General features: G+C 35.5%; 1 protein-coding gene across 4 annotated transcripts in view; it reads right to left on the bottom strand.

Annotated features, from left to right (window-relative positions):
* The window catches only part of MKLN1 (muskelin 1), a 346,320-nt gene that overhangs the window by 3,245 nt on the left and 330,468 nt on the right, over positions 1-12,607 (bottom strand). For all 4 annotated transcript variants that reach the window (XM_006752700.2, XM_006752701.2, XM_015567031.1 and 1 more), the window contains 2 exons: positions 12,276-12,378; positions 5,210-5,264 (listed from right to left, as the gene is read on the bottom strand). In XM_006752700.2, coding sequence (XP_006752763.1) covers positions 5,210-5,264; positions 12,276-12,378 — 158 coding nt within the window. The remainder of the gene's footprint in view (positions 1-5,209; positions 5,265-12,275; positions 12,379-12,607) is intronic.

Genomic DNA, 12,607 nt, shown 5'->3' on the forward strand with positions numbered 1-12,607 from the left:
CAATAAAACCAGAACACCAAAACTATGCACCTACGTGTGTACATGAATATATACAGTCAATTGTCATTACTCAGATTCATACTTGTGTGCCTGCCTACAATCCCACAATCGATATTGGTCACACTTCACAGAGATGCTCAGAGCAGCGAAAATTTGAGTCACCACATGCACGCATTCTCAGCTGAGGTCAAACTGGGTGAAGCTCTGTCTTCTTGTTTCAGCTCTCATGATATAAACAGTCTATTGGTGCCATGTTTTTTGCATTTTGTGCTTTTTTGGGGGTGACATCACTGCTTACAATGGCCCCCAAGTGTAGTACTGAAGTGGTGTCTTGTGTTCCTAAAAGCAAGAAGGCCATGATATGCCTTATGGGAAAAATTTGTCTGTTAAATAAATAAGCTTTGTTTAAAAATGAGTTATTAATGCTGTTGGCTATGAGTTCAATGTTAATGAATCAACAATATAAACATATAAATACGGTATCTTTCAACAGAAACACACATAAGCAAGGTTATGTATTGCTAGGTTAACAAAAATGTTGTGAGCAGAGCCTTGCACAAACCTGTGTATGTCCCATAGGAGGAATGGTTCAGTATTCACTAATTCAGTGTTCCTGGGGACTTTATGGAATGTAACTTCTGCAAATAATGAGAATCAACTGTATCTTGATGTCTGTGTATATGGTTGTGTGTGTTTGCGTAAAGATCTGTCCAGTATGAGTGGTTACACTTGAGGAGTGGGGACAAAGATTGAGGAAAGTTGTTCAAAGAGAATCTTAAGCTTTTATCTGAATTCAATTTTTTTAAAAAAATATATCAAAGAGGGGCAGGACACTAAGAAACTCATCAACGGTGACATGACTATTTAAATATCAGAGGCAGGACAAAAAAAGGCTGTATTGATTCTAAATCTCATGTCTCATCCCAAACACTTTTTCTCACCACAGAATGAAATGAGGAACTAATCACTTAGAAGAGTGAAAACTGGTAAAGCTCAATGAAAGGTGGTATAGTTAGTGGTTTAGGGAATGAACTATGAACCGAAACCACTAAGGTTTGAATCCTGGTTTTCCCACTCACTAGCACTATTCCTGGACAAGTTCCTTTTGCCTCTCTGTGTCCTAGTTTCTTTGAATATAAAAAGGGATCATAAGAGTAGCTACTTCATAAGGTTGCTACGGAAATTAAATCAATTTTGTCATGTAAAGTGCTTAGAATAGTATGTGGCCCCATAGTAAATGCTCAGTAAATACTAGCTATCACTCTATCACTATTACCATGACTGAAGAAAATGCCTGCTCTAAAAAAAAAGTGACCTATTAGGAATAATTTTTAAGTTAACATTCTACACAGAATAGGTAGTTTTTCCTATTTATGGTGAAGAAGTAGTAGTAGCAAAAATTCTCATTTTTTTCTGGATACAAGTTTTTTTATTTATACTTCCTAGTTCCAATAATAAATGTATTATTATATAAAAAGCACCTGTAAACATGTGAGCTACAGATAAGAGGTTGAAGCAAGTATCTTGCTGAACTCTAAATCTGGTGGGCTAAAAAGACAGCAAATTCTGTGAAATTGATAAGGCACCTTACTGACAAATGTCAGTGCCAACAAGCACTAACTACTTATTGTATAAAATGTTTTAAATATTTATTTGAATTCATACTTGCACATCATATTCGGACTGTAAAACTTTTTATAAAGAGAGGTATGAAGACCAAAAAGGCCTTATGTTCTATAGACCAGATTTCTCCTACCTGTCACATACATTGTTGAAAATACACTTAACTGATCCAAAGCGTACTTTCTGGAAAGAAGACACTGCTCTGAAAATTAGCAAAATGTCTGAGTTAAAGCTGAAAAGTGCCCACAGCCACCGAAGCTCTAAACTAAAGATCCTAGAGGTTATTCTTCCCTGAAGTAATTTTTCAAAACTAAGATAATGGAAGATACTTACTTATAAATCATTATCTTTTTAATTCTTTAAATTTTATATAACATTAACAAATATTTTTCATTTAATTCTAAGAAATTAAGATAAACTAGATTAATTTTGAAGGGAGCCAGAAAGTTAGGCTGAAGCAAATTTCTTCTTAGAAGATTTAGAAAATGAAATATTTGGCTTATTTATCATTAAAGATACACACACACACACACACACACACGAAATCCGGTGCATGAAATTCATGCACTCGGGGGAGGGGTGTCCCTCAGCTGGGCCTGAGCCCTCTTGTAGTCTGGGAGCCCTTGGGGAATGTCCCACTGATGGCCTAAGCTGTCAGTTGGACATCCTTGGCGCTGCTGTGGAGGTGGGAGAGGCTCCCACCACTGCCACTGCACTTGTAGCGCTCCCCCCTGTGGGTGCGTAATGACCACCAGGGGTCAGCTTCTGCGTTGAGCATCTGTCCCCCTGGTGGTCAGTGTGCATCGTAGCAACTAGTTGTTCCATGGTTCGGTCAATTTGCATATTACCCTTTTATTATATAGAATATATACACACAAACACATCTGTACATGAAATAACCCATTTGATTTCAATTCTATGTGGTGTAAAGGTAAAACAATTGGACAGCAAATGAATGAGAACCAAAACTAGGAACTCTAAGTAGGAATGAAACCTATAAAAGGTACTTTTGTTCATCAATTTTTATGCAAAGTATTTTTTGTTTTTAATATATCAGATTTCTCATTATTAAAATTAGCATGCCATGTGAATTTGCTCCTCATCCAAATTCACCAATGATACAAAGATTATACATATATTTTTAAATTTTTTAAAAAATATATTTTTATTGATATCAGAGAGGAAGGGAGAGAGATAAAAACATCAATGATGAGAGAGAATCACTGATCAGCTTTCTTCTGCATGCCCCCTACTGGGGATCGAGCCCACAACCTAGGCATGTGCCCTTACCGGGAATCGAACTGTTGGACCTTCAACCACACCGCCTGGCCAAAGATTATATTTTTAAGGCAGTTAATAACAGTACCCTAAATTGAGCACTTACTAAGTGTTTCATTTTGCTGTTTTCTATAATTATTTCACTTCTCTCAACAACATGAGGTAAGTACTCTCATTACCTCCATTTTATAGATGAATAAATTAATGATTAAGAAGGTGACTTGTTCAAGGTCACTTTTAAAATTAGCAAGTGACAGAGCTGATATCTAAACCTAGATTCTAACTCTGAACCACTATACTATGTTCTCATCTCTTAACTACTAAATATACTGCCTCCCTTTAGACAAAGTAGGAAACAAAACTCCACAGGAATTCTCTTTTTGTATTTTTTCTATTGTGTCTGTATTGTTCCCAGAGCAATTTGAGGTTTGTTTGAAATCCAAGTAAAACAAACTGTTTCTGACAAAATATATTAGCTGGCAGTGTACAGGACAGAGACAGAAGAAAGGAGTTAAGCTAAAGGTAAAATGTTTGCTGACAACAGCCTAACATATTTAAATAACTGCCAAGAAATTCTTGTTCTATAAGTCAGCCAGAGACATTTTAGTGCTGCCCATCAATAAAGTAAAAATAACAGCTCTGGACTGTACTATCTACATATAACAAGGCAAATATTCATTCAAACTGAGTATCTATGTGCCAGGCTCCCAATTCATTTAGCTCTAAATCTGTTTCAAATGGTAAAATTCATAAGGGCATGAATTTCTAAAATAATGCTTATACCTAAATTTTCCATCACAAGGTTGAGATTTCTTAACATCCTGAAAACATCTTTTTAAAAAGCCTTTATGTATCCCACCCACTGTATGGAATAGTTGCAAACAACTATCAACATTTTTAGAAGAACCTACTGGAGTCATACTTTACAGCAGCAGTCTCCCCAGTCTTGCCCTGTGGAACCCAACATATTCGGGAACTAGACCTCCATACTGCAGTTGCCTTGAGCAGTAGAGAAGCCTTGATTACCCATTGTGGAAAAAGAAAGGGCAACACCCCCAGGAACACTGCTATTTTTTCCCATCCCAGTGAAAAATACCAGAATTACATATGGTCTTTATTTTTTTCCTTTGAGGTATGGTTCACCTTTAAGAGACAAAAGGACAAACAATAAAGAAATTAAACTGATATCCCAAAGTGTTATTTTATTCCAGAGATAAAGAATTTATATTACACATACTAGAAAGCTTCAATACTGTTGCTCAACTCTAAGGCACACAATAATAGCAGTGGCACCGATGAGATTAATATGCATTTACTGTGTGACTACATCTTATAATGACAAGAGAAAAGGTGGAAATTCCCATATTTCAAAAGGCTACTACCTTGCTGAAAAGTTAAGCTATAAAAATGACTTACAAAAAGATCTTTGAAAATTTACCTGACTTAAAACTCTGGGTTCTGGAACTGCTATAAATTCCCCACTTTACTATAGTCTACTTTACTTTAATAATTTATTAATATTAAGTGAGAGTACTCTTAAATGAAGATGGATGTTTAAGATTCATCAGTCTTGGTTTCTTTAAGAAATACTGAGTTTTGTCCTGGCAGATAACTAAGCTGGTTTGAGCACAGTCCCAACACACTAAGGTTGCAGGTTCGATCCCTAGTCAGGGCAAATACAAGAATCAAACAATGAATGTATAAATAAGTGGAACAACAAATAGCTGTTTCTCTCTCTCCTTTTCTCTCACTCTAAAATCAATTTTTAAAAAAAGAAACATCTGAGTTTCAAAAAGAATTTGTCTTGAACAATCAAGATGCCAGCATACAAAAATTCCAATTTTCAGAAAAAAGATAATTTATTTTCTCTGCTCCCAAAAGATTTATTTCATTTCCTATCCTATCACTATACCCCATCACCACTCTGTTGACACCACACAACACCACAAAGAACAAACTGAGAGGAAAAATCACTCAACCAACAAGTGTTATCTCATAGTAAGTACATCAATAATACAATCTGCATTCCAAAACAATGCTATACGAATTAATTTATCTTGATCATGCTTCTATTGTCATCTGTTTATATAATAAGGAAGCAATTGGCGGAAAAGGAAAAGCAAACTGTTTTATGAACCGGTGACTGATAACTCTGTAGTAAGTTATCAGAAATTCTGCATTCTACCTCGAAGCCTGCTCCACTGCTTAGATGAACATTAGACCCCTGATGTTTCATTTAAAAAAAACCCAACTCCAACCTCCCAAATGCTAGGGCACTTGGCTGAATAAACTACATGGGAACACTTACCTAGAGTTGTAAAATCTGAACCAGATTTGAATAGAGCTGAAGCAAGGAGCTGAAACTATAAAAGAAAAATAGAAGCAAATTAGCTAAGCACATTAGAGAAAAATAACTTCTCTAATTATGACTATTCATTAGCCATTGTATGCCTCTGCATTTAAGTCTATTTACCAAAGAGTAGCAAGAAGAACACCATATTTAGGTAAAAGCATATACTGACTTTTCTACTGGATTGCTCATTATTTCCCAAAATACTGAACCAAGTTCTGGAATTATTTTATTTGAAAATTTTATTAAAATATGTATTTATTAACAAATAACTGGGTCAACTGAAATAAAACAGAAAATTACTTTCTCCAATGTGAGATAGTCTATCACATATGGATAGACTGGTGTCTTGAACAGATATTAATTCTTAGTACATACACATTCTCATTTCAAAAATAAACACATGCTACTATAAAACACTCTGCTGTGCAAATCGAACTCTGAGGGAAAAAAGTATGCTTATTATGCATAGGCCATTCCTAAATTATAAGTTAGAATGGTATTCCATGCCCATGTACAATTACATTGTTATGAATTACAGCTGTAATACAAGTAAATAATCTATAATAATAAAAGCATAATATGCTAATTAGACTGGACATCCTTCCGTACTAAAAGCGGACTAAAAGCGGCCAGAGGGAAGCCCGGGTCCTGGGTGCCAGAGGGAAGCTGGTGCCGGCAGCGGGGAGAAGGAAGGCCCACCCTTGCACGAATTTTGTGCATTAGGCCTCTAGTATAATAATAAATAAGAATAAATTGATTCACATACAACTTAAACCTACTTTTGCCCACCCTATATATAGTTCTTTATATATGCTGGGTCTCAATCCTCTGTCAGAAATATCTACTGCAAACATTTAGTCTGTGGCTTACCCAGTTTTTAATAATGTCTTTGAGATTTTAATTTTGTTCAAGTCCAATTTATCAAGTTTTTTCTTTTATGATTTCGTGGCTTTATGTCATGTCCAAGAAATCTTTGATCTATCCCAAGGTTGTGAAGATAGTCTAATTTCTTCTTGAAGTGTGTGTGTATGTGTGTGTGTGTGTGTGTGTGTATGTGTATACACACACACATATATAGTTGGGTTTTTTTTATTAATTTCAGAGGGGAAGAGAGAGGGAGAGAGATAGAAACATCAGTAGAGTGTCGGCCTGAGCGACTGGCTGCCTACTGCACGCCCCTACTGGGCATCTAGCTCACAACCCAGGCATGTGCCCTTGATTGGAACTGAACCCGGGACCCTTCAGTCCACAGGTTGATGCTCTACGACTGAGCCAAACCGGCGAGGGCTCTTCTTGAAGTTTTTATTGTTTTGAGTTTTATATTTAGATCTGTAATCCATCTTAATTTAAATTTTTATATAAAATATGAGATAGGGGTTGAGATATCAGCACACTGTTAAAAAGACTTTCCTTTCCCCAATGTACTTGGCACCCTGGTCAAAAAAATAAAAATAAAAATCAATGGATTCCATTGATGTGGGTCTATTTCTGTATTCTATTCTGTTCTACTGATCTATCTGTCTATCATAATACAGAGTTCTGAAATCAAATAGTATGAGATCTCCAACTTTTTGTTTTTTCAACATTGTTTTGGCTAGTGCAGGACCTTTTTGAATTTCCAAATGAATTTTAGAATTAGTTTGTCGGTTTTAACAACAATGACAAAACCCAAGCTTGCTGGCTTGTTTATAGGGTCCACATTAAATTAAAAACCATTATGGGGAGAATGAGCATCTTAACAATTTTTAGTCTTTCAATCCATAAATGTGATAGGTCTCTCCATTTTAGGTCTTATTTAACTTCTTACAACAGACTTGTAACTACATATTTAATTATTTTTGATATTAATATAAACAGGTTTTTACATGTCCTCTTCTAATTGTTCATTGCTAAGAAATATAAGAATAATTCCTTTTCCCCTATACGCCTTGCATTCTGTAACCTAGCTAAATGCAGTTATTGTTTTGCAGACTGCATGGGCTTTTCTATGTACAAAATGTCATCTACGAGTGCAAACAATTTCACTTCTTCCTTTCCAATCTACATGCTGTTTATTTCTTTTTCTCACATGGCAAATAGAGGATGTCTGTTGACACATTTTCCATAGATGCCCTATATGAGACTTAGAAAGCTTCTCTTTATTTCTAGTTTGCTAAGAATTTTTATCATGAACGGGTTTTTAATTTTGTCAAGTGCCCCTTTCTTCATTTATTGAGATGAGCTATGGTTTTCTTCCTTTATTCTGTCAATGTGGTGAATGACTGATTTTCAAATGTGAAGCTAACCTGTGTCCTAGAATAAGCCCCTACTTGGTCATTGTGTATTAAACGTTTTATATATTGATGGATTCAAATAGCTAAAATTTTATTAAGAATTTTGCATCTGCCCTAACCGGTTTGGCTCAGTGGATAGAGTGTCGGCCTGAGACTCAAGGGTCCGAGGTTCGATTCCGGTCAAGGGCACGTACCTTGGTTGCAGGCACATCCCCAGTAGGGGGTGTGTAAGAGGCAGCTGATCGATGTTTCTCTCTCATCGATGTTTCTAACTCTCTATCTCTCTCCCTTCCTCTCTGTAAAAAAATCAATAAAATGTATTTTTTTTAAAAAGTATTTTAAAAAAAAGAATTTTGCATCTGTATTCATGAGAGGTATTGGCCTGTGATTTTCTTTGCTTGTAATATCTTTTTTGTTTTTTAATCCTCACTCAATGGATACTTTTTCCATTGATTTTTTAGAGTGTAAGGGAGGGAAGGAGAAAGTGAGAGACAGAAAGAGGGAAACATCCATGTGAGAGAGATGCTCTAGCCACTGAACCACACTGGCCAGGGCTCTTTGTTGTGTTTTTATATCAGAGTTAAGCTGCTTCATAAAAGAATTTAGAAAGTATACTGTCTTCCTCTGGTTTCTGAGAGTCTATGTGTAGAAGTGGTGTTTCTTGTAATTTAAATTGTTGATAGAATTGAATGATACAGCCATTGAGGTGCAGAGTTTTCACTATTAGTTTTCAATTACAAATTCAATCTCTAATTGACATGAAGTTCCTTAAGATTTTCTAATTCTTCTTGTAACTGCGTTGATAAATTGTGTTTTTTAAGGAATCTGTCCATTTCATTAATCAGCAACTTGTTGATAAAGTTATTAATAATGTTTTCTTATTACCTTTTAATGTGTGTAGGGTCTGTAATGATTTCCTCTTTTCATTTGTGATGTTGATAATTTATGTTTTCACTTTTTTTCCCTGTCTTCCCAGGGGTTTACCTATTTTATCCACCTTTTCAAAGAGCCAACCTTTCACTTTTAAAATCTTGTCTACTATTTGTTTCTATTTTACTAATTTCCTATCTTCTACTTATTTTGAGGGTTAATTTCCTTTTCTAATATCTAAGGTTTATTGGCTCTACATACAGAAGGATGGGAAGGGCGGGGGAAACCCTGTCATTTAAATAATGTTATTAAATTATGGGTCTAGGATTTTAACAGGTACCAAGTGATATACAATCTGAGTAAATCCAGACCTCTCCTCCAAATTCAGACTTGAATATATACCTACCATTTCAAGATCTCAAGTTGGCTGTTTCATAGACATCTCAAACTGAACATACCCAACATTAAATTCCTGATCCCGGTCAGGAGTCCCCACCCACCACCACAAATCAGATCTACCCAGTGCATTTTCATTTGGTTGATAACTCAATTCACTCAGGTAAAAAAACTTTGGAGTCGTTTATTCCAAATCCTATGTCCAATCCATCATAAAATTCTGTTAGTTCTATCTTTAAATATATTGAAAATCTGATCTACTTCATTTCTCACTAATTCTACGACTACTACTTGGGTCTGAGCTACAATAATCACTTGCTTAGATTTCTACAAACTTTTGCTTAGATTTCTACAATCTCCCCCATGCGTCTCTCTGCCTGAATCCTCATTCTCCTTCCTTCATCTATCCTCAATACAATAGAGTGATGTAAAATACAGAGCAGATTATATCACTCCTCTGCATAGTACTCTGAACTAGCTTTTTATTCATTCAGAGTAAAAGCCAAAGTTCCAGCAATGGCTTACTAAATCATTCACAAACTCCAATTCCTGCTCTTACCTCTCTGACCTCATCTCTGACCACTTACCCATCTCACCTCTACTACAGCCACAATGGCCCCCTTGCTGTTCTCCTCAACAAAGTCAGAATGCACTTAGCCTTGGTTCTTTGTTCTAGCCCTCCCTTAGCCAAATTATTGTCTTAGATCACTTCCTCAAATCCTTCAAATCTTTGTGAAAATCTCCTGTCTAAATGGGGTCTGTTATAATCATCCTATTTAATACAGCAACTGCCCATTTCTCACTCCCTTGCATTCTGATCTCCCTTTACCTTTTTATTCCTCTTGTGCCTAGAAGAACGCCTGACATACTGAAGGGACTCAACACATTTCTGTTAAATTAATGACACCAGTACTCTGGAAGTTCAGCAGAAATTTTCTTAATAAATAATGTGCAATACCAGCTAAAACTTGCTTTTCTTGTTTTTTTCTCTATTATAGAATCCTCTGAATGATGGAATTAATTTAGGCATCCTTTTCTTGGGTCTTTCCTTGGGGGAGGGGAATGTCATTTTCATAATCTTTACTAGAAGCTCATCATTAATTTAGAACCATGTTCTGGAGACTGGACAAAAGCAACGAACCATTTGGTATATAACCACTATTTCCCCAATAACATGATGATCACCATCATTATGATAAACACCCGCCCCCCCCCAAAGAAAATTCTAAAAACCACTTTTAGTTGCTGTATAACAACTTAATATAGTGAAAATTTTATAAAGTGTACATAGAGAACAAAAATAAACTACTACATACAGAAAGTACTGGATAACATTAAGGCCTTTCTTGGTAAGTGGAATGATTTCTTAAAAGGAAAATGAAGACCTATATAGTTTGCTAAAAATATTGTATTTACTAGAACCATCATCAAGAGATTTCTTTCTCCAAAACAAAATCCATTCACACATTTAAAAAAAAAATTTTGGCTCAGTGGATAGAACGTCAGCCTGTGGACTGAAGGGTCCTGGGTCCAATTCTGGTCAAGGTCACATGCCTGGGTTGTGGGCTCTATCCCCAGTCGGGGGCATACAGGAGGCAGCCGATCAGAGGTTCTCTCTCATCATTGACGTTTCTCTCTCTCCCTCTCCCTTCCTCTCTGAAATCATTAAAAATAAAAAAATAATAATCTTACAAAAGATCAATGTCAGGATGTTTTCAGTTTTCTGTTACATAAGATCGGACAGAGGAATATCTGAGGGTGAGGGTATTGTTTTGAAAAAGTTTCTGAAGTGATTCGGATGCTGAAAAACACATACACATCATTTTAACTAACTTCTACCAGAGCTAAACAACTCTTAATAGATAAAACTTTTAAAAAATAGAGTGGAAGTCTGTGGCATACAAAATCATAATTTGAGACTATTAAAGAAAGGAGACAAAGAGAAATCCACTACCAAAATTTTAAAAATTGCTCTGTTTGAATCTGGGATAACTCCCTGTCCTGGTTTTCCCAATAGCTTAGCATTAAGAACAAACTGTCCATTTTCTTTGGCCTACTTGCAGCTGAAATTATTTACTTGGCAATATTTTGGTTTGGCTTTTTAAAAATTAGAGAAAAATTAATGTTTCCAGGTTCTAGCCATTTTAGACTATGGAGAAAACAGTATCATGAATTGACTGAAGACTCAAGGAAAAACAACTAGCTATCTTAAAAAGTTTGAGGACCCCTAAAGCACGGGTCCTCAAACTTTTTAAACAGGGGGCCAGTTCACTGTCCCTCAGACCATTGGAGGGCCGGACTATAGTTTAAAAAAAAACTATGAACAAATTCCTATGCACACTGCACATATCTTATTTCGAAGTAAAAAAACAAAACGGGAACAAATACAATATTTGTATTTGCATGTGGCCCGTGGGCCGTAGTTTGAGGACCCCTGCCCTAAAGTATGTCCTGATGATTCTCCATCTAATGAAGGGTTGTAACCAATACTAAGAGAAATAGAAATTATTTTCACAGTAGGCAACTATGAAAGAGTATTTCTTTGTTTTATTGCCAAGGACAGGTGGGCTCTACTGCTTGAAAGTACAATGAACCTAGTGCCTGAAAGTATTCGATATTAAATCTGAAACCTGTGCTGAATAGAGAAAAGCACTGCTTGATGTTGCTATTACAAAGCCAAAGCAAAGCAACAGCTAACAGAGAAATACTTTAAGGAATAGAACTACATATAATTAGCACCAATTCTGTGAGTGGAAGATAAAATGGATTATGGTTCAGATGTTGCTAGGTGAACTCTGAATAAGGACAGTCATCAAAAGGAAAATATGACAAAAAGAATCTCAGAAGCTAGTAGTAAAACAGGCTATAAAACCATGAAACTTGTTGCAGGTATATTCACACAAATAATAATATTAGATCTTTTGCTTCCATCCATGTTAGATTACAACAACAACAAAAACAACCTGAAAAGTAATGATCTGCTATCAATTTCTCAAACTTAGGGACCACTGACAAGTGAAGTTAGTAGCTATAGTCAAGCTATCCTGATACAACATTTGCATAACTAACTATCAAAGCAGCAAGGATTCTACTCCCATCAACCTCTTTTCACCTTCTCCCTACAGAAAAGGGGAGTTTTCTTTTTTCTTTCGGAGTATCAACAGAAAAGTTTATAATGAACCATTATGTAATCCCTGAGTAAAAGAAGCATGGGACTATGGGCGTAAAATTAAAACTAATATCTAAATTAAAACTTTGTATCTGATAATCCTATTCTAAATGGATCAAGGGTTTTGTGTGTGACTTGAATGTTATATCACATGAAAATAAGCCTATTTAATTTTTATTTCATCTGCTCTGTCATTTTTAATATTAGAACCATCATATTTTTCTTTAAACATCTAAGATCAAAATCAGCAAATATAAGTTGGAAAAACTTTTTTTTTTTAAACTCAATTTCTGAAGTTTATTAACACCTTTACCTCTTTTGTCTCTTCTGGGTCTGAATGATCCACAGTTATATAAAGATCGTTTTGTAAATATTTCAGAGCACTAAGAGGATCCATTTGGGCCTTTTCTTCAAACCTAGAAAATGTAAAAAAAAAAAGAATAATAACTGTCTGGAGTTTTAAGAAAACATCAGAAATGTCTTTCAGAGCTAGGACACTGTATAGGAGGAGTTATTTGGATATCTAAAAACCCTGCATTTGGGAATCCAGAAATGAGACGACTGTCATATAGATAATATAAGCTAAGATAAAATCAACGATAAAACAGTAAATATGTCAAATATTGTACATAAACTGGGAAGGGG

Source organism: Myotis davidii, unplaced genomic scaffold (genome assembly GCF_000327345.1).
Source record: "Myotis davidii unplaced genomic scaffold, ASM32734v1 scaffold1290, whole genome shotgun sequence".
In the NCBI taxonomy this organism is placed as follows: Eukaryota; Metazoa; Chordata; class Mammalia; order Chiroptera; family Vespertilionidae; genus Myotis; species Myotis davidii.